At 58.4% G+C, this 19,938-nt stretch overlaps 3 protein-coding genes across 6 annotated transcripts in view; all 3 read left to right on the top strand.

The window, feature by feature from the left end:
- The window catches only part of HPSE2 (heparanase 2 (inactive)), a 119,809-nt gene extending 114,079 nt beyond the window's left edge, over positions 1-5,730 (top strand). For all 3 annotated transcript variants that reach the window (XM_064144618.1, XM_064144619.1, XM_064144617.1), the window contains 3 exons: positions 3,440-3,585; positions 4,577-4,723; positions 4,805-5,730. In XM_064144618.1, the coding sequence (XP_064000688.1) occupies positions 3,440-3,585; positions 4,577-4,723; positions 4,805-4,970 (459 nt within the window). In that variant the 3' untranslated portion in view covers positions 4,971-5,730. The remainder of the gene's footprint in view (positions 1-3,439; positions 3,586-4,576; positions 4,724-4,804) is intronic.
- Positions 5,731-5,914: 184 nt separating this feature from the next.
- On the top strand, positions 5,915-10,749 carry HPS1 (HPS1 biogenesis of lysosomal organelles complex 3 subunit 1). 2 transcript variants are annotated; one of them, XM_064144621.1, is made up of 18 exons: positions 5,915-6,077; positions 6,167-6,304; positions 6,381-6,523; positions 6,751-6,859; positions 7,066-7,226; positions 7,308-7,410; positions 7,508-7,612; positions 7,700-7,769; positions 7,866-7,933; positions 8,506-8,667; positions 8,742-8,918; positions 8,988-9,055; positions 9,165-9,287; positions 9,390-9,450; positions 9,644-9,793; positions 9,891-10,004; positions 10,144-10,226; positions 10,510-10,749. In XM_064144621.1, the coding sequence occupies exons 1-18, from the start codon at positions 5,979-5,981 to the stop codon at positions 10,670-10,672; spliced, it is 2,097 nt and encodes a 698-aa protein (XP_064000691.1). In that variant the 5' UTR covers positions 5,915-5,978; the 3' UTR covers positions 10,673-10,749. The 2 variants fall into 2 exon arrangements, with proteins under 2 accessions (XP_064000691.1, XP_064000690.1); XM_064144620.1 differs by lacking the exons at positions 9,891-10,004; positions 10,144-10,226; positions 10,510-10,749 and having other exon boundaries at positions 8,739-8,918; positions 9,390-9,703.
- A 540-nt stretch (positions 10,750-11,289) lies between these two features.
- PYROXD2 (pyridine nucleotide-disulphide oxidoreductase domain 2) lies at positions 11,290-17,127 on the top strand. The gene is made up of 16 exons (XM_064144622.1): positions 11,290-12,079; positions 12,933-12,952; positions 13,187-13,280; positions 13,360-13,433; positions 13,545-13,691; positions 13,815-13,968; positions 14,189-14,250; positions 14,355-14,452; positions 14,874-15,015; positions 15,107-15,241; positions 15,343-15,415; positions 15,521-15,677; positions 15,811-15,965; positions 16,106-16,212; positions 16,317-16,437; positions 16,666-17,127. Exons 1-16 carry the CDS (start codon positions 11,923-11,925, stop codon positions 16,734-16,736), a joined length of 1,767 nt encoding a protein of 588 aa, XP_064000692.1. The 5' UTR covers positions 11,290-11,922; the 3' UTR covers positions 16,737-17,127.
- Positions 17,128-19,938: the final 2,811 nt, after the last annotated feature.

Below are 19,938 nucleotides of genomic sequence, written 5' to 3'. Positions count from 1 at the left end.
AGCACTGTGTTGCAAGGCGAGCACTTGTCTTTGCAAGGGGCATGTGTACACTGCCAGCCTGGGTGCCACTCTCGCACAGAGTTTGCCATGTGCAAAGGGGTGCCAGCTGCTGTCAAGGATCCAGAAAGCGGTCACTGCTAAGTGCAAAAGCCACCCTGGATGTAGCCAAGCTGGTTCTCAAGAGAAGTGATTTCCCAAGCTGGTCAGCTTTTGGACAGGAGTCAGTAGCTGCAGGTGCCCAGCAGCCCCCCTGTGATTTTAACTGGGGCTCACTCATGTCAGTGGCAGGAGCAGTCCCAGAGCACCAGCCCAGGTAGACGAAGTGCTCACACTTGTCAGGTTTGTTTCCATCATGCCGAATGTGTGTGTAATTCATCATCCAAATGCTCGGTGTCACCAGCTCCTGGTAATTGCAAGCAATGTGGTTTTGGCCCCTGTCACAAGTGGGCTTGTGATGACACAAAAAACTGCAGCTGTCTTCAGTGCTCCCCTGCAGCAAGCTGAAGGGCTCGAGTGCTTCAGAGCCAGTGCTGATGACTCCTTGTCCAGCCCTGGGTCGTTTTGCTGGCCCTCCTTTGAACTCTCTTTGGTATTTCCACATCCTTCTTGAAATAGAGACTTTGGACCTGCCAGCAAGGCAAGGTAAAATCGCTGCTTTCTCCTCACCTCATGCAGATGGAGAGGTTGGTCCTTGTGCTGCCCTGACCTGTGCTGAAATACTGCTTCTCCCAGGCATGGTCATCTCACACTTTGCAGTACAGTTCATGTTACATCGCTGCTCACTGCCTTAGCTGTTTCATGGCATCTACATGTTTTTTCTCAGAAAAGATGTGAACCCTCAAGTGGATCAGAAGATCACAAAATGTGGCTAATGCCTCCCAGAGATGCAAGCATCTGTTCTTGTCCCCAGCCCAGAAGATGCTGATTGCCATAGCCCTGCCTGTAAGCTGCCGCAGTAGGAGCCTCGGGCTCAGCTCTTCCAGTTCTGCAGGAGAGGAGGGTTTGCCTGAGCACGCTTGGGAAGAGCATATGCTAAGATGTGAGATTTGGCAGCAACCAAGGCAGGTCACAGGACTGCTCTCTGTACTCCTACATTGCAAACCTTGCTTCTCCAGAGCCTTGGAAGTGGAAGGACATCATAGTCAAAGCAACAAACTCCTGAGGAGCACCCTGCTTAGAGGGGTGGGTGCATAGCTGGAGGCTGGAGCTGCAGGTGCCAGCTCCCTATGGTGACAAGGCCTTTTCAAGTCCTCTGCAGAACAGCTCTTGAGACCTATATGGAAATTTTGAGGGTGGCCACAAAGTCTCTGGCCTCTATTGCTCCTATAACTTGTGGGCAAAAGCAGCATCTCATTGATGGAGGTATGCAAAGGGGACTGCTAGAAAGACCTAAGAGCCTCAACTGAGAGGTAGCTCAGAGCACTGAACTCATTTTTATCTCACAACTGTGGGGCTAAACACCTTTGGCCTTGCCATAAGCTCAGGTAATCGGTGTGGCTTACTGGGACCTGGCACTGCTTCTCCCCCTTGCTGTGCACCCCGTCAGGGTGGGCTGGCACTCCTTCACATGGTGGGGAAAGGCTGACACAGCCTCTGCACCATAATATAAGCAGGGACAACCACAGGGTGCAGGGCAGCACCACTGCCCAGCAGGAACAGGGGTGGTGGCATATGCTGGAAACAGCACACATCTGTGTTATTGAGCTCGTCCTCCTCAGGAGCTTCATCCTTGTGAGCTGAGCCTCATCCAGGTACACGTCTCTCCCTTCATTCTTGTGTGTCCCTTAGAGCCCAGGGTTTGCAGGGGAAGAAATTATCAGGCTTGTGTGGCACCTTTGACTTGGCTTTTGACTTGGAGCAGAAAGAGCAGAGCGGGAGTTGACTTCTCCTCCAGCAAAAGCTTACTGAGACAGTGGGAAGTGGGTTTGGATCTCCCTTTGCCAGGCCAGCCCAGCGCTGTTGGAACAGATCAACTTCTGCTAAACTGAGCTGGAGGGAGGATGGGGCCAGCAGTCTGGTCTGGCTCATGGGTATTCACCTTGTGCCAGTCACTGCTGCAGCACTGCCCTGTGTTTCATCTACTGGCCTCTTCATTCAAAGTGGATGTTAACTAGGAGCTGAGTGAGGGCTTCCCCTTCATGGGATGGATACCTGTACTTGTGTGAGTGATCTGTGCTTCCACCTGCACCCCTTGTCCTGGATTCCCCATTCCCAACACATGCCTCTCTGAGGTGGCAGACTATGCAGAGCTTTACTCGTGCCTCCCCAGGCAGTGGGTACTTGATCTGTGCCCCTCTGCACATCAGTAGCCCTTCTCACTGTGTGAGTCAGAGGCTGCCAGGCATAGCAGTCACCACTGCCAGCATGACCATTGCTGCTGAGTGTTCAACATTGCTTGATGGGGATGAGGGATCATCCCAACTGCCTTGGAGCACATGGTCACCCTGGGGCAGTCCAGAGATCTCATGTGTGCAAAACCACTTAGTGCACCCACAAGCAGCACCCAGAGAAGCAGCGTGAGAGGTTCCATCACCCCAGCATCACCCAGGGTGCATGGAGCAGTGGCGGGAACAGAGCCCCATCCTGCAGAACAGCAGGCAAGCACCTGAGCCTGGCCTTTCCCTCCCGACACCCCTGCTTCATTTACCACACACCTCCCAGCTTCTGCAGTGGATGAATGGAGGGCCCTGCCGGCAGCAGCCTCTGTCACCACCACCGCACAGCCTCACCTCCCCTTCAGGCTTGGGGCCCATCCTGTGTGTGGAGCAAGGCTGTGCCCTGCGGGACAAAGTAGTATGTGGTGACGTAATTAAAGGCTGCATCACCAACGCATGTGTGCAGGGGCTGCAACTTTCCTAATTCTTGAGTGCTTGTCTTCCTCATGCTGTTTTGGGGTGCTTAACTCCTCTGGGATTTTAAAACAGGAGAAATACCTCTGAGGAGTGGAGCACCTTCACAGTCACCAAAGCCACTGTGCCATGAACAGAGCTGGAGAACTCTGGTGCACTCCATCCACATGTAAGGGTTGACCAGCCTGTTCCAGGGACATCACCTTCCTGTGTGCCTCAGCTGGAGCTGGTACGCACACCCATGGCATGGCTACATTTGGGTGTGCGGGAATGTGCGAGGCCATCCATGTGCCACTCCTCACACTCCACAGCCTATCCAAAAGCTGAGCTTGTTTACAGGGTGTCAGCATCTCTCATCATGGGCTGAGCAACGAATTCATATCTTACTATCTTTCCTGGAAACAGCAATGCCATTTTGGCTTGGCCTGCACAAACAAAGCTCACCCTAAGGCAGACATCTGGCACTCAACATTTCATCCTAACAGCCAAAATTTTACTAGACTGTAAGCAGGGAAGCCAGGTTTTCCTGCCCCCTCCCACTGTGAGTCACAGGGACCGTTGTGCTGCTGACTGTCCCCTCTGTCCCCCAGGACTACTGGCTGTCCCTGCTCTACAAGCGCCTCATCGGCCCCAAGGTGCTGGCAATCCACGTAGCTGGTCTCCAGAGAAAGCCCAGGCCTGGCAGGGTGATTCGCGACAAGCTCCGCATTTACGCTCACTGCACCAGCTACCACAAGTAAGTGGAGCAAGGGAGGCTGCAGCGGGGGAATAAGCAGGACCCCGGAGAGATGGGGACCCTCCAGGGGCAAGACCGAGGGTTTGGCTATGGCAAGGCAAGTTGGCTTCCTAGGGGAGTCCCTCAGGTGCTGCTTTGGCTGCTGTGGCAGTGGAGGGAGTGTACAGGGAATGGTGATGCTTTTGATGAAAGTCATGGCAAGCCTGCGCCTGGGAACAGGGCTGACTGGAGCTGGCATTGTGGCTGCTGGGCAGCCACAGCAGTAGAGATCAAGGGAGTGGATTTCACACAAGGGGCCCATGGTTGGTCGGGTTACCTGCCCAGCCTGGCTGCTGGGGAGCCCAGTCTGGTTATTGTTTCGCTGATAAGGCCTTTGAAAGTGCCCCAGCGAGCTTGGGGTGGGAGAGGGGGTGGTCACCTCCTCCGCAGACACAAGTTGCTATTGTGGAGGAGGAGAGTCTGTTTCTTTACACAGTCCAGATGCTTTCAACATGCCTCCAGCTCGGTAGGAAACCTTGTCCAGTAACTGACAGGTGCAAAGTGCTTTATAGCCTTTGTTTGGGGCTGCCTGATTAGGCAGGTACAGAGGGATCAGTGTCTGGACCTGTCAGTTAGGTGCCAGGAGCAGCAAGAGCAGACACCACTTGTGCACAGAGCTCACCTCCATTCCCAGCCTCCTTCTTACAACGCCCTGGAGGGGCTGTCCTGGGACCAGCACCCCCCAGCTCCAGAGACCAGCAGGGCATCCCCTCAAGCTGTGTCACCCTTGGCTGAGGAGGTAAGTGGGAGATTGGAAAGGTGTCATTGCAGAGCTGGACTTTGTGATGATGAGGTCGCATCTCCCTGTGGAGGGACAGCTGGGATGGTGACATTCCCTCCAGATGGCTTCGTTAAGCTGGTTCTCACTGAGACTCCCAAACCACTTCTTGGAGGCAATGGTCCCAGGGCATGTGCCAACATGTCTCTCATCTCCTGCTGTTCTCCACTGCAGTCACAACTATGTCCGAGGGTCCATCACCCTCTACATCATCAACCTGCATCGCTCCCGGAAGAAAATCAAGCTGGCGGGAACACTGAGGGATAAGATCGTCCACCAGTACCTGCTGCAGCCCTATGGCAAGGATGGACTCCACTCCAAGTAAGTACCCTGCTGGCAGTGGGACTGGCACTTCTACTCCGTATTTGATGCCACCACCTTGACTCTCTTCTGGTCCTGCAGGTTGGTCCAGCTCAACGGGCAGCCACTAGCCATGGTAGACGATGGAACCCTCCCTGAGCTAAAGCCTCGTCCGCTGCGGGCTGGCCGCACCCTTGTCATCCCCCCACTGACCATGAGCTTCTACGTGGTGAAGAATGTGAATGCTCTGGCGTGCCGGTACCGATAGCCTTGGGCCCAGAATGGACCTGCAGCCCCACTCCTGCTCTTACGCCCTCCTTAGGAAATGCTGCCTCCTTGGCAGCCCACACAGCCTCCCAGTGGGGCCACACCAGGCAGACACCATGCCATGCCCTCACCTTGCACCCTGGTTGCCCTCTGGCTTGGCATCCTCTCCCACCCTGTGACCACAGAGCTTCACTTGGCCATGGCCAGCATCCTGGCGGAGCAGTGCAGCAGCGGATTTGCAGGGCCTGTCGCGATCCATCCTGAAAAGCTACGTGAAACACCCGGGATCTGGTGGCCAGTGGCTGCTGGGGAGGAGTGGGGTGCTGAGCCCTGGTACCCATAGGATGGTCACCCTCTCTGGCCCCCTCGCCCGCCCACTGCCCCTCGGGGTGACCGTGCAGCAGCTCGTCCCACTTTCCTCGGCACCTTCCCAGGCGGCGCAGCAAGCACATGGAAGCAGCTCCCTCTGCTGCCGCCAGCCCGGCCAGGACCGGCGCGGGGATGCTGCGGTCTGGAGAGCGGGCGCCGAGCTCCGCCCCGGGCGGGTTGGGGGGTTCGAGGTTCGGCGGCTGGAAATGTGGATAGTTAAATTATACGTCCCGGAGCGGAGGGGAGCAACGAGAGGCGGGGCCGGCAGGCAGCCCCGGTACCCTCTGATGGTTGAGTGAGTCCTGCCCGGGAGAGGGGCGGTGTGACGAGCGGGAGTAGCCGGGAAGTGCTGAGACGCTACTGGAGGTGTAATAAAGTTGGGCTGTCAAGCGCGTCGCTGTCTTCTGTCCGCCACGGGCCGGGAGCGGGGCTGGGAGCGGGGCGGGCGGTGACAGCGCGCAGGGCGCCGCCGTGCAGGGCCGCGCTGGGCCGCTGGGGGCGCTGCGTGCGTGGACGGGGTGGTCACGCGCGGCGGTCACGCGCGGCGGCGGAGCCGGAAGCGGCGCGGGGCAGGCGCGGCCGCGCGGTCCCGGTGCCCCCCGCCGCTGCCGCCACGGGCCGGGCCGGGCCGGGCCAGACCATGCGGTGCGTCCTCATCGCCAGCACTGCGGCCGAGCTGCTCTTCTACTGGGCCGATGATGCTTTCCTCCGCCGGCTGCGGCTGTCCCACGCCGGGCAGGTGGGGTGGGGCGGCGCGGCCGGGGTGCGGGGAGGGGGTGCACGGTGCTCAGCTGCGCGTTGGCGCTGACTCGGGAGCGTGTGCTTCAGGGCCCGGCGCTGGAGGACAGCCTCAACACCCTCTTCGCCCCGCTGATCATCTCCTGCGCGGCGCTGCTGGAGAAGCTTGCTGACACCTATACCTGCTTCACTACCGAGCGTGAGCAGCACCTCCACGTTCTGCACATGGTAGGGCTGGCGCCAGCACCGGGCATCGGGGCACCTCGGCCGGCCGGCACCCGCCTGACTCCCCTGCCGGTTGCAGTTTGGGGACTGCCTGTACATGGCAGTGAACGGCGACGGGACAGAGAGTGAAGACGACCTGCGTCGGACGCTCTTTCTGCTGCGGCGCTTGGTGGAGGCTCACTACGGCCTCGTTGCGCTTGACTGCCATCTGATCCGCAAGGAGTGAGCATATGCGGGCTGGCAGATGGGGCTGGCACACCAGGCTGCCGGGGCAGCTACCCAGTGCTGTCTTCGTGTAATCTGGGGTAGTTGGGAGTGGGTGTCTGCTAGCTGTTGTTCCCTTCGCAGCAGGACTCTGTCTGCTTGGCTGCAGCAGGGTTTTGGGGTGCCTGTCCCCCCCCGGGAGGTGATGGCAACAGCTCACCACTCACGCTCTATGGCCATTGTAGGTTGCGTCCAGCTGATTCGGAGCAGCGGGAACGTGTCTGGAGCCTTCTGCGGGGCCTGCTAGAGACCTACAGCCACCTGCGGGAGGAGGACCAGAGCTTTGCTGTGGAGGTACTGTGCCCTGAGTGTCTTTTCCCCTGGATCCTTTGGAGTGTCCCAGGGGTGTGAGTTTGTGTGAAGTCCTGCCATGTGGGCAAAGGCTCTGGGCTGAGGTCTTTGGGCAGCTCCCTGGATTTGTGTAAGCTCAGGCCTGCCCTTAGGGCTTTGTGGCTGAATTTAGAGGGGCTCAGCAACCTTCTCTGCTGCTTGCACCCCAGGCTGTGGAGCGGCTGATCCACCCTCAGCTGTGTGAGCAGTGCATCGAGTTCCTGGAGCGGCAGGTGGTGCAGTACATCAACACCAGCCCCGAGCGTGGTGGGGATGAGGTGGGCCATGCCTTTCTCCTGGTACATACCAAGCTGCTGGCCTTCTACTCCAGGTGAGACCAGCCCTGGCTCTGCCACCCCCCCAAGGGAACAGCTTGCTTTCCAAGCTGACCCTCTCCTTTTCTGGCCTGCAGCCGTAACGCCAGCTCCATCCGCCCTGCTGACCTGCTTGTCCTCATCCTCCTGGTGCAGGACCTGTACCCCAGCCAGACTGCTGAGGAAGAGCTTGGCCCCCAGGTGCTCCAGAGCAGGACATGGAGGGCAGTGGGTAGGAATGCCTCCATAGGGTCATACCTTGGAAGCCAGGTCTTAATTTTTTTCCTCTTTTTGGAAGCCTGCTGCAGGGAATGTGCCTCTCCAGGGACCCAAGAGAAGTGAGAGCATTCCTGTGAGTGGTTCTGGCTCTCACAATGCTGTGGAGAAGGACTCAGATGATCAGGTGAGTCCCTGGGATTGGGAGCTGCAGTGTGGGATTCTGGCTGGGCTGCCTGCATCATTCCCATCACTGACTCATTCTTGCTGGCAGGACACAGACGATCTATCTGTGTCAGAGGTTTACTACACACCTGAGCCCTCGCCAGGCAGGCACAGCACAGGTGAGTGCTCAGCTGGCCAGCAGTCCTGCCCCGAACTCCCCGGCCCTGTAGAGGCTCCAGGGTTGCAGGGAAGATGACCTGCTGTGATCCCTGCAGGCAGTGAGAGCTGGTCAGAGGGTGCTGAGATGCTGAGCACTGGGGAGGCAGATTCTGCAGATGTCCAGGTAAGCAAGGGATTCCACAGTCCTTCAGCTCCACCCCTCAAGCTGTCCTGATGCTCTTTGCAATTTCTGGTGCTCATCGCCCATCCCTTGCTAGGCTATGGCTGTGGGTACTCCAGGCTGTAGGGCTGGGAGTGCACCTAGCATTCCCCATGTTGAGTATAACCCTGTGAAGTCTCTGATCACCCTCTCTGGAGCGTTGCTTTGTGGTCTCCCTACCCAGAGCTGTCAGCACAGAGGGGCCAGGGCTGCCTCAGAGCAGTCTGTTGTCTCCCTCTGCTGCCTCTGAGCTTTCTGGGCTGCTTCTCTCAGCAGCTCTGCAAGCAACTGCTGTCCTTGGCATAAGATGTTTACTATTTGTGTCTTTGCAAGCAGTTTCTCCTCTATCTATGGCTCATTTGGGACTCCTGGGCACTTGCCTCACTACTGATATTTTGCTGTGTGGCTCCTCCAGCTCACTGCTTCATCTTGGGTTGCAGCTTTCAGGGTACTGATGTGTCTCTCCAGAGTATCCTGGGTTGGTGCAGCTTGTGTTGTCCTCCTGGGGGACTGAGCCATGTTCTCTGTATCTCCAGATAGCAGAGGACTTGCTGCAGACCTTAGGGCCTCATGTCCCTTCAAACCCTAGAAGAATCTTCCTGGATGCCAACCTGCGGGAAGGTTACTGCCCCTTGCTGCCACACACCATGCACTGCCTCCCACTCTGGCCAGGCATCTCACTTGTCCTCCTGACCAAGGTGAGCTGCCTGTAAGGTGGGGGAAGTGATGTTTGGCTTGGTCCTGGCTGACTCACCTTTCCCTTCCCCAGCAGGGCCCCACAACCCAGGTGGCCATCACTTTGTACCAGCTGCTGGATGGTTTCTTGGTGCTGGAGAGGAAGCTGGAAGAGGGACCAGAGGCAGGATCGCCACGGTCCTACCCATTTCTGGCAGAGCTTCGGCAGCGCATGGACAAGTTTGTGAAGAAACTAAGTGGGCAGGACATTCAGGTTGGAGTGGAGACGTGAGGACCCTATCCTGTTGTCCCCACAGCCCAATGCTGAGCTCCCTCTCTCTAGTTGCAGAACTCCTGGGCAGACTTCAAGAACAAGATATTTTCCCGTAGTGAGTCTGGCAGCTCCATGGAGTGAGTATGAGGTGGTCAGGGAAAGTCCCCAGCCTAGGGTCTGGCACAGATGTCCCTGAGGCTCTGGGCACCAGAGCCCAAACTCAGTGCCATCTGTCTCCTGGCATAGGCTACTGCAGGCAGTGACCAACGTGAAACGTCAGCTCTGCTCTGTGTACCGCCAGCTCTTCCTGGCCTCCAGCAGCCACAGCCTGTCCCAGGGGCTACGGGCCCACGTGCAGAAGCTCATGAGGTGAGTACATGGGGGTGGCAAGCATCCCCAGGGAGCTGCCCCATACTCAGATGTGCTGGCACGTGGTGGGTCCACACCTTTCACCACACTTCCTCTTGGCAGGGAGAAGCTGCTGGACTGGCGGGACTTTCTGCTGGTGAAGAGCAGGCGCAATATCACCATGGTGTCATACCCGTCCCTGCAGCTGGGCACCTGGCCTGTTGAGGAGGGATCACAGGGGGTAGCAGAGAGTTAGGAGTGAGATGCAGTCCACCCAACAGCAGACTGAAGAGGAGTGTAGTGGGCAACCGCAGGTTCCCCAAGGCTCAGGGACTATCCTGGAAGGGCATCAAAGTTGTTAGACATCCTTAACCCAGCCCACGTACCTGGAGGACTTTCCTGGCCTGGTGCACTTTATCTATGTGGACCGCACAGTTGGGCAGATGATGGCACCATCACTCACCATCACAGAGAGGTCCAGCTCGGAGCTAGGCAAAGGCCCCCTGGCCACCTTCATCAAGAGGAAGGTACTGCTTGTGAGGCTGGAGGTGGGATGGAGACCACAGGTTGGAATGGTAGTTGGACGGTTTTCTGCTCAGGCTTCAGGTGCTCTTTGTCTCCCAGGTCTGGTCCCTGATTGCACTGGCCCGGCGCTACCTACAGAAGGGCTACACGACAGTCGTGCTGCAGGATGGTGACTACTGCTGCTCCTACTTCCTCTGGTTTGAGAATGAGCTGGTACGTGGGGCCAAGAAGGGGCTGAGCCCCTCCTCCTTGGCACCTGCTGGGGACGGAGTGCAGGGCTACAGGCACAGCTAGCTCTGTCTTCTTGATAGTCACTTCTCTGCTCCTGCTCTCTGTTCTCATCTCTCCCCAGGGCTACAAGCTGGAAGTGATAGAGGTGCCAGTTCTCTCTGATGATTCTGCTCCCATTGGGATGCTGGCAGTAGACTACTACAGGTAAGCAATCCCCAGCCCTGTGGGTTTGACACTAGGGTCCAGGCCTGTGCTGGCACAGGGTGCCCCACAAATGTTGCGGTCTTTGCTAGGACATTGCTGCAGAGTGGTACCAAGGATGTGGTGTCACTGGGGTTAAAAGAGTCTATCTCCCGAGCTTGGTGCCACTGTCCTGCTGATGGATGGGCATCATGTCCTTGCTGGTGACTTCCTAAGGGAAACATGTTTAGACAGAGGGTGCCAGTCTGCACTGTGCCTTCAATGCCCCCTTTATTCTCCTCCTCAGGAAGTTGCTGCGCTACTACAGCAAGAACCACCAGGCAGAGATGGTGAAGTGCTATGAGCTGCTGACTATACACTTGGGCATCATCCCTTCTGAGCTCGTAGTCCAGCAGGCCTGTGACTTAGCCCGGCGCCTCTGGGAGCCCTCACGCATCCCTCTGCTCTGAGCTGTCTCAAGCTACCTCTGGACTAGGATTAAAGTGGATGTCTGGGTGTTCCCAGCACCTGGGCTGTTTTCTGGGTATCTGCACTCTGTTGGCTGTGTCTGCAGGCAGGCACAGGCAGCCTTCCTTTCCTCTAGCCTGTCTGTGACTAGCACTGCCTGCCTTCTTGCTTCCCAGCAACCTCCAAAAACAGTCAGAGAGTGGGGCTGAGGGATAGTTGGCAAATCACCATCTTGCTGAAAAATATGTTTCCAAAGCAGGATTTTTGGACAGGCCTGGCATTGCCAGTAGGCTTTAGCCAGAGAACAAAATGGCATAGTTAGGTATGCATGGAGGAATGGGCCAGGGGTGTGTCCCTCTCCTCCCTCGTTGCCAGATATGGGGTGCATGCCCCTCAGGAGCTTGGCATGCTCTGGAGGAGTACAGCCTGTCCTGCACTTCTTCCCCACAAACTCTCATGCATCAGTCAACTGCAGAGTTGAGCTCAGCTGTGAACAGCAAGTAAAGCCAAAACAGCTTATGTGTTTCCTAGGCTTGTGTGGGCTCAGCGCATGTGCAAACCCCGTGAGCATAGCTGGGGATGAGGCCAACCCCAAGGGACTTTGGCAGACACTACCCCTTTTCAGTCTCTACTGCTCATTGAGAGTGAGAACAGTGGTTCAGGGAGCACTGGACCATGGCAGAGCCTTTGCTCTGTCCTGCTGGGCAAGAATTTGCCCTTCTGAGTAAGAGTGCTTAGTTTGGAGACAAACTTACCCCGAAGCTGCCTTTTTTCCCACTGCTGTCAGAGTTGTGCTCAAGGGGGTCCAGCTCCCCCTGTCCTGCAGTGTATGTTGGCCCTTTCACCCCAGCCACCTGCCCTGGAGAAGCCAGAGAGGGACTCGGGTCCCCAGCTGCCTGTCCAGCGCCTTCCTGGAGTAAAGGCTGGGGAGCACCTGGCTTCCTGCTGATGCCAAGATCTGGCCCTGTTGACTTTTCAGCACTGAGGCTGGTATCTGTACCCCTTGCAAGCCTCCAGCAAAGCTCTGCCAGGATGAGCTATTGGGGCAGCGCTCAGTACGTGCGCTTGTCCTGCCCAGCCTTCCCGCAAGCTTGGGACACGGCGTCCAGACAGCCCTGCGCCGAGGCGTCCCCTGCCCTGCCTTCCCCCCGTCACACCCCCTGGTGCCCGGAAGCCTTGGGAAAAGATCTGCCGTGAAAGCAAAGTCCAGGCTGCTGGGTGCAGGGCAGCCGCGGCCGAGCACTGAGAGGCAATGGCAGGCGGGCTCCGGGCACGGCTGGGCATGGACTGCTCTTGGCGCTGGTTGCGCGGCTGGCGTTTAACCGCGGGGCTTGCGGGAGCGCGGCTGGCCCATGCTGGGGCTGCATCTCGGCTGCAGCGGGAGTACGATGCGGTGGTGATCGGGGCAGGTAACGCAGGGGGCCGGTGCCGCGCTGTAGGGAGCCATGGGGACGCCCAGCTACCCGCTCCCCAGGGCAGACAGGGGGGTAGTGGGCAGGTGGAGACCGCAGCGGTACTGGGTATGTTGCCGGTGACTGGCATGCTTTTTGTGACGGAGGTTGCAAGGGTCTGGCATGGACGGGCACACGTTACAGCCCCGCACAGCTGAGCACTCTGTAACGGTCCGCTGCACCGTTAGGGTCAGGGCTGTAGGGACAGGGCATGGTGTTCTCTTTTGCCTATATTCCGCTGTGCAGAACCTGAACGTGTCCAGAGAAGGGCACCAAGGCTGGCGAGGGGGCTTGAGCACAGCCCTCTGAGGGGCGGCTGTGGGAGCTGGGGTTGGTCAGCCTGAAGAAGAGGCGGCTCAGGGGAGACCTTATCACTCTCTATGACTACCTGAAAGGAGATTGCAGCCAGGTGGGGGTTGGTCTCTTCGCCCAGGCACCCAGTGACAGAACAAGAGGACACAGTCTCAAACTGTGCTAGGGCAGGTTTAGGGTGGATGTCAGGAAGAAGTTCTTTACGGAAAGAGTGATTGGCTTTGGAATGGGCTGCCTGGGGAGGTGGTGGAGTCACCATCCCCGGAGGTGTTTAAAAGGAGACAGGATAAGTCAGTGTCACAGTTTAATTAAAAGGGTTAGGTGATAGGTTGGACTCGATCATCCTAGAGGGCTTTTCCAATCTGGTTAATTCTGTGATTCTGTGAAGTCCGTTATTTGAGTGACTGTGGCAGCCTCCATGCCCCAGGTACGGCAGGGTGCTCTATGCTGTGGGACTGCCCAGCTGCCGGGCTCTGCTCACCTCCCTCTCTCCTTGCAGGGCACAACGGGCTGGTGGCAGTGAGTACCGAGAGCAGGGTGCTGTCTCTTCTGCATCCCTGGGAAACCACGGGGGACCAGGGAGGGTCTGCACCGTGAGCAGAGGATGTTGGTGGCAGTGCGTGTGGGGCTGAGTGCTGTCACAGGGCTATGGGGAACAGGACCCTCTCTGCTGAGGGGAGCACCGTGTGCAGGAGGCAACAAGGACATCTCCCACCTGGAGGGATCAGTAGTGTGATGCCAGGCTCCCCACAGGCTGCCTACCTGCAGCGGGCAGGGCTGCGCACGGTCGTGCTTGAGAAGCGCCATGTGCTGGGTGGTGCAGCTGTCACAGAGGAAATTGTGCCAGGTAGCCCTGCACGTCCCCTGTCCCTCCACCGCTGGCCAGCCCTGAGCACAGGCACTCCACACTGCCCCACATTTTGCAGGCTTCAAGTTCTCCCGGGCGTCATACCTGCTCAGCCTGCTGCGGCCACAGATCTACACTGAGCTGGAGCTGGAGGTACCAGCACCCATCCTTCACCAGGCTGCTGACGCCTCTGAGCACACTGGGCAGGTTAGCCTGCTGTTCAGCTGTCTCTGCAGGGTGATTCCTGCTATCCTTGTCTTGCAGAGGCATGGTCTGAGGGTGCTCCCACGGGATCCCTACTCCTTCACCCCGCTACTGGAGGATAAGGGCTCTCCCCGTTCCCTCCTGCTGGGACGTGACATGGCCCAGACCCAGCAGCAGATTGCCCAGTTCTCCCAGAAGGATGCCCAGGTAATCTATGCAAAGCAAAGTCCCCAAAGGGCCTCTCTGTCTATGGAGCAAAAGGGGTGCTCCTGGGTGGAGTTGTACCTACTATGGCACAGTCCCTGTTGTCCCCCCTCTGTCCTCTCTCAGGCTTACCCTGAATATGAAGTGTTCATGGGACGCTTGGTGTCAGCTCTCATCCCGCTGCTGGATGTCCCCCCAGTGGATACAGCTACCCTGAGGCAGGGCTCCCTGCTGCAGCGGCTCAGGGCCCTGCGAGCCCTGCAACGCCTGCTGCAGGCAGGTACATTTGGGATATCGGGAAGCCCTGATAACAATGGATGTTTGCCCACATCTGGGGCACCTTTCCCAGGGCACAGGCTGCTCAGGAGCCCCAACTGGGTTAGCAGGCTCTGGCAGGCTTGTCCACCTTGGTCCTGCTGCCTGACCCCCAAATCCAGCTGGGCACAGGCACCTGGCTCCAGTACAGCCATGTGAGTCTCACACCTCCTCTCCAATCCCAGGGCTGATGCTGGGATGGCAACTGCCCCGCTATTACGAGGTGCTCACAGCCCCCATCTCCAAGGTGAGTGCTGGCAGCAGCATTGTGGAGCCACCATCTGCCTTGCTGCCTGCCTGTGAGGGTGCTGCAGCACCTGAACTTGGCACTCCCTTTTTGTCCCGTGCCAGATACTGGATCAATGGTTTGAATCGGAGCCCCTGAAGGCAACTCTGGCTACTGATGCAGTGATTGGATCCATGGCCAGTCCCTACACCCCTGGTAGTGGGTGAGGGTCCCTTCCCACAAAAGCTCATGGCTGCACCACCTCGCAGTGCTGTTCTTTGTGCCAGCACCTCCTCAGCTCTGTTGCACCACAGCATCCCAGGCTCTGCCCTGCTGCCTCTCCTTGTTGCTGCCCACTCAAGCCTTGCTGGGGCAACTTGGTGGGGTGGGGACAGGAAAGGGACTGCCCCTTATCCCTGCTGTTTGGCTCTCCTGAATTGTCCTCACCTGTTCCTTTGCTGTTTGAACATCTCTGTCGTCAGGTCAAGTCCTGGCTGGTGGTTGCACCCTGTAGGTGATCTGGCATTCTACAAGCTGGTGTGGTTCTATCTATGGGAGCAATGGCACCATATACTCAGTACATCCATGCAGGGGGCATACCCATCCCCTTGGCTGGTGGCTAACGTGGGTTCCTTTCACTGCAGGTACGTGCTGTTGCACCATGTGATGGGTGAGCTGGAGGGACAGCGGGGTGCCTGGGGCTATGTTGCTGGTGGGATGGGGGCTCTATCTCAAGCCATTGCCTGTGCAGCAGCTGCCCTGGGAGCCCACATCTTTGCTGAAAAGGTACAGGGTGTCTGGATGTAGGGAGCTGCCTGGCCAGCCTGGAGGCAGTGGGGATGCTCTTGCTGAAGTCGCGCTTCCTCTGCTTGTCCAGGCGGTGTGCCATGTGCTGCTGGGCAGGGATGGACAAGCACAGGGCATTGCTCTGCAGGACGGGACAGAGGTGCGAAGTAAACTGGTGCTGTCCAACGCTTCCCCACAAATCACCTTCCTGGAGCTTGTTCCCCGGGTACAGTACACGTGGGGCTGGTATAGGCTTGCTGTGGTGGCATCCCCCTAGCTGCATTGCCTCTTCACAGCCATCCTCTGTGCTGGCATCTCTCATAACAGGAGCAGCTGCCAAAAGATTTTGTGAAGCAAATACAGCAGGCTGACACACGCTCCCCTGTCACCAAGATCAACGGTAGGTACCAGCGGGTCCATCTCTGCTGCTGTCCTTGCTGAAGAGACACTGGCACCAGACTCAGTAAGAAGCTGCACTCTCCCCGTTCCCTCTTCCCATGCCCAGTGGCAGTTGATCGGTTGCCCAACTTCCTGGCTGCCCCCAATGCTTGTGATGGCCAGCCGCTGCCCCACCACCAGTGCTCCATCCATCTCAACTGTGAGGGCACCCATCTCCTGCACCAGGCCTTCACTGAGGCCAGCCATGGGCACCCTTCCAGCAGGTAGGAGTCTGCACTGGCACACGTCAGTGCCCTGGGGAAGGGGTAGGATGGCCATGGTGGGTTGTGCTCAGGGAAGAGGTTTTGGATGGCTGGGTTCCTCTCTGCCTCAGTGGATAGTTCCCTGCTCCCTCAGGCCCATGATCGAGCTCTGCATCCCCTCGGTGCTGGACCCAGGGCTGGCCCCACGTGGCTGCCATGTTGTGTCCCTCTTCACGCAGTACACTCCCTCTGTACTGGCAGGCGGGCAGTCCTGGGATGAGCAGGCCAGAAACGCATATGCAAATACAGGTACACAGTGCTCACAGGGGACGTGGGTACATAGTGTATGCCCAGACCTGGGTAACCCCAGGAGTGCAGAGCCACCCTGGAGCTGCTCAGGAGCCAGGCATCATCTTCCTCTAACCTGCCTGCCTTCCCTCCCTCTCTAGTGTTTGACTGCATTGAAGACTATGCCCCGGGGTTCAAGGCATCTGTCATAGGAAGGGACATCCTGACACCACCAGACCTAGAGAGGATCTTTGGGCTGCCTGGTGGGGTGGGTACCATGCAAGATCATGTCTGAGCATCAATGTGTTTCCAGTTCCAGGACAGAGAGCCCTGTGTCAGGCACAAGCAGCTCATGTCTAGCTCTACTTTTAGAACATCTTCCATGGAGGGATGTCCCTGGACCAGCTGTACTTTACTCGGCCAGCACCTTTCTACTCAGGCTACCGGTCCCCAATTCCTGGCTTGTACCTGTGTGGAAGTGGAGCCCACCCTGGTAAGCAAGGCTGGGAGCTGGGACTTTCCTGGGGGGCTGCAGAAGGAGGGATGCAGGAGGAGGGCAGGGGCAGCTGGAAGAGTTGCAAGGGGAGCACGGGGCAGAGGTGTTCACTTCCTTTTCTGCCTTGCATGGGCAAGGAGGTGATACAGCTTCTCTGGTGCAGGTCTAGGCACCATCTCCCGGGGCTGGACCTGCCAACCACTCCTCAGTTCTGTTTTCTTGCAGGAGGAGGAGTGATGGGAGCAGCAGGACGCAATGCTGCACAAGTGGCCCTTGAGGATTTCAGGCACCTGTGAAGGCAGTGGTGACACTTGTCTTCACCTGTTCAAGGACTGTGGCCGCAGTGAACCATGTTCACGCTATGCAGAGTCTTGCTCATCTCCAGTGTACTTCCCTGGCATCACAGGGCAGCAGCATCCTCTGAGACCTGGGGACTGCAGGATGTCAGGGTCTCCTCCCAACTGCTACCATGGCCCCCAACTCTCCACTGCCCAGCCTTGCTTAGGTGACTGTGGCAAGCCACGCTCAGCTTCTACCCTGTGCCAGTGGAAATAAACCCTGCTGAGTGTTACCTTCAGGGAAACCAGGCTGTGATAAACCAACACACCCAGGCTCCAGCTTGAGCACTGTCATTGTAGTTTTTCAGGTCTCTGTGAAGATACCAGCATGCTGGCGTGGGGAGCTGCACTGTGTTGTCTGCATTGTGGCTGGTTATGCAGCCCTGGGGGAGCTGCAGAGGAGACAGGCAGTGAATGGAGACAACCAGCCCCCTACCCCCTCTTCTGATCACCCATGTAGACCCAGATGCATGCAGCGCTGTTTGAGTGGAGCCACACAGCTTCAGGCTGGCCAAGACCACCCCAAGATGTCCAAAACAAGTAGTCAAACAGAGACCTGTTTGAGACCTGCTTTGCTACCTGGAGCCGCCAACTCTCATCTGTCTTCCTGGCCCTCAGTGGCTGTTACAGCAGTCATGCACTCAACCAACATCTCAGAGACCACAGCAGCTGGGACTGTGTCCATCCCAACCCATTTCTGACAAGAGCTGCACGTGTTCTAGCCCAGTCCCTCCATCCCCAGGACAGATGCTTCGTGCAGCCCGGCAGCTCTTGTTGGCTGCCCTTCAGCTGACGGCAGGCCTGGTGTGTGCTGCGCTCCGGGAGCCACTCGCTGCAGATTACAGAGCTCACATCCTCTCCCTGCCCTCTTCCTCTCCCAGACAATGCTCCCGATTCAGCTGCCCGCCTCACCTCCTGCCGGGCCCTAAATACGGTGCTCCCAAGCTGAGCTGTTGCACCTGAGCTGGCTGAATCAATATTGACCGGCCAGGAATAGTCCCGCAGCCCGCTGAGAATAGCCCCGCACGCCGCCCCGCTGCCCACAGCTTCCCGCGCACGGGGCTGCCCTGCTCCCAGCAGCCTGTTTTTAACTACTGCCATTGTTGGCTGCCCAAGGCTGCAGGTGCTGGCACCCAGTGAGCCTCGAAGGGTGGCAGCAAGAAGGATAACAGCAAGTGGGGATATCTCTAGCCTGGCACGGTCATACTCTGGCAGGTTGAGACTGACAGGTCCCACGTGTAAGGAGCCCATGGGACCTGTGGCTACCCTCTTCTTGTTGCCCCCAGGAGGAGAGGCATAGCTGGGAGTAGGACCCAGCAACCACCTGCCCTGTGCCGCTGCCAGCATCTGCCCAGGTTCTTGTCCTTACACTTGAGTAATTGAGCTCCAACACATTGAAACGTGAGCAAGTCATGGGCTCAGTTGCCGGCCCCAGCCCTGCTGCAGGGCTTCCTATGTCTCCACATTGGGGATGACCAAGGACCGTGGTCCCAGGAGAGGCTCCAGCACAGGATGAGGATTCCCTGCAATGGGGGTCTCAGGGTCATGCATCCCTGCACGCCCGGTGGTACTAGAGGCTCCGGCGGGACGTGGCGATGAGCTCACGGGCTATTCCCGGCCGTGTTGATCCTGGCTCCTCCCGGCAGGAACCAGCTGCTTTGACTCCAAACAAACAGCCCAGTAGCCACCGGCACATTCCTGACCGGCCCCTGGCCACGGCGAGGGCACAGGGCTTCCTGTTTATCTCCGTCCCACGGTATGGCACAGCAGGGCAAGTGGGCAGTGGAGTGCCTCGGGGACTGGCAGCACCCCAAGCCAGAGGTTGTTCCCGGGGCAGATAGAAGAGGCATCCCTCGCCCCCACGTGACGGGGGAGGATGGGGGAGGGCTGTGCCTGAGGACCCTTGAAGCTAGCCTGTCTCGGGGATGTCCCAGGCGATGCCTCGTGCTCCAGCAGGACCCTAATCTGGGTTCTACCCTACAGCCGCCCCTGGTCCTCCAAGTCCTGGTACAGCAGTCCCAGGCACCACATGCTTGCGTGCTCACTTGAGCCTATTTGTGGGATGGAAAGAGGTGGGGTTTTGGGGGTGTCTCTAGTGGTGCAATTTGTCACCCCCAGAAAATCCCTGCTCTGTCTGTCTGGGGGTCAGCCCCATGGTGTAATGGTGCTTGGGGTGGGAGGTTATACCTGGCTCGGGGCACTGGATTAATTCTATGTGGGGGGATGCGGGGGGGGGTAGGCTCACGGCATGTAGGGGCTATCCCAGAGGGTGCATGGACTTCCCGAGCTGGCAAGAGGTACAGGAGTTTATGCCGGGGCGCGTTTGTCCCAGAGTGGCAGATGAAGGCCGGGGGCGGGGGGGGGGGGGGGGGGGGGGGGTTTGGAGGGCGGGCAGGAGGTAGAGCTACGCTCCAGGCACGGTGCGGAGCGGGGGGGGGGGGGGGGGGCTGGAGCCTGGCTGGGCAGTGCGGGCCTCCACCCCACCCCGCCGCACCATAAAAGCTGCGGCAGGCGGTGCTCGGCGGCAGGAGAGTCTGAGCGAGCCAGCATCTCGTCCCCTCGCTGCTGCCAGTCTCACACTGCTGCGTGTCCCGCACCGTCACCTCTCGCCAGGGTGAGTGCCGGGCATGGCCCTGGGAGGGGAGGGGTTTGAGCACCTGGGAGGGAGATGTGCAGCACATCCACTGGTGCTCTAAGTGGGGTGCAGGGGGAGAGGTAGGGTGATATGGGACGGAGGCAGGGCGCAGGATGAGGAGGGAACTCGGGTGTCTGTCACAGGATTCAGATGTGGAGGATAAAATGAAAATCCGTGTAGGGTTTCCACCCACAGTCCGAAGCACAGGGCAGGGCAGTGTTTGTGGGGCTGCCCATAACTGTGAGAAGTCAGCTTTGTGTGTGCCTTGGAAGGTTGTGCTAGGGTTGGGTGACTCCAGAGAGAGCCAGGCGGTTGGGACTGCAGCTGAGCCGCGAGGTGGGGGATGCTGCCAGCTGTGTGTGGCAGGTATCAGCTCCTGCAGTCCCCACAGTTCAAGGACAGGGATGTCACCACCATGTGTGGAGGCACCATATCCCTCCACTATGCTCCAGCTCCTGGGATGCAGGGGACTGCAGCAGCACCCCCCCAGCCTGCCATGGTTCCTAAGGGCTCAATGTTGGGCTG

This window comes from Pogoniulus pusillus, chromosome 6, assembly GCF_015220805.1.
Source record: "Pogoniulus pusillus isolate bPogPus1 chromosome 6, bPogPus1.pri, whole genome shotgun sequence".
Classification (NCBI taxonomy): Eukaryota; Metazoa; Chordata; class Aves; order Piciformes; family Lybiidae; genus Pogoniulus; species Pogoniulus pusillus.
The sequence above is the reverse complement of the archived record's forward strand: the minus strand, read 5'-3'. Positions and strand labels throughout refer to the sequence as shown.

Excerpts from the sequence above, each read along its gene's own strand:
- HPS1 (XM_064144621.1), top strand. The coding sequence starts at position 5,979 with ATGCGGTGCGTCCTCATCGCCAGCACTGCGGCCGAGCTGCTCTTCTAC. Across the intron at positions 9,056-9,164 it reads GAGTCTGGCAGCTCCATGGA|GCTACTGCAGGCAGTGACCA; the intron begins GTGAGTATGAGG and ends CTCCTGGCATAG. Across the intron at positions 9,288-9,389 it reads CACGTGCAGAAGCTCATGAG|GGAGAAGCTGCTGGACTGGC; the intron begins GTGAGTACATGG and ends TCCTCTTGGCAG.
- PYROXD2 (XM_064144622.1), top strand. The coding sequence starts at position 11,923 with ATGGCAGGCGGGCTCCGGGCACGGCTGGGCATGGACTGCTCTTGGCGC. Across the intron at positions 12,953-13,186 it reads GGCACAACGGGCTGGTGGCA|GCTGCCTACCTGCAGCGGGC; the intron begins GTGAGTACCGAG and ends GGCTCCCCACAG. Across the intron at positions 14,453-14,873 it reads CCCTACACCCCTGGTAGTGG|GTACGTGCTGTTGCACCATG; the intron begins GTGAGGGTCCCT and ends CTTTCACTGCAG.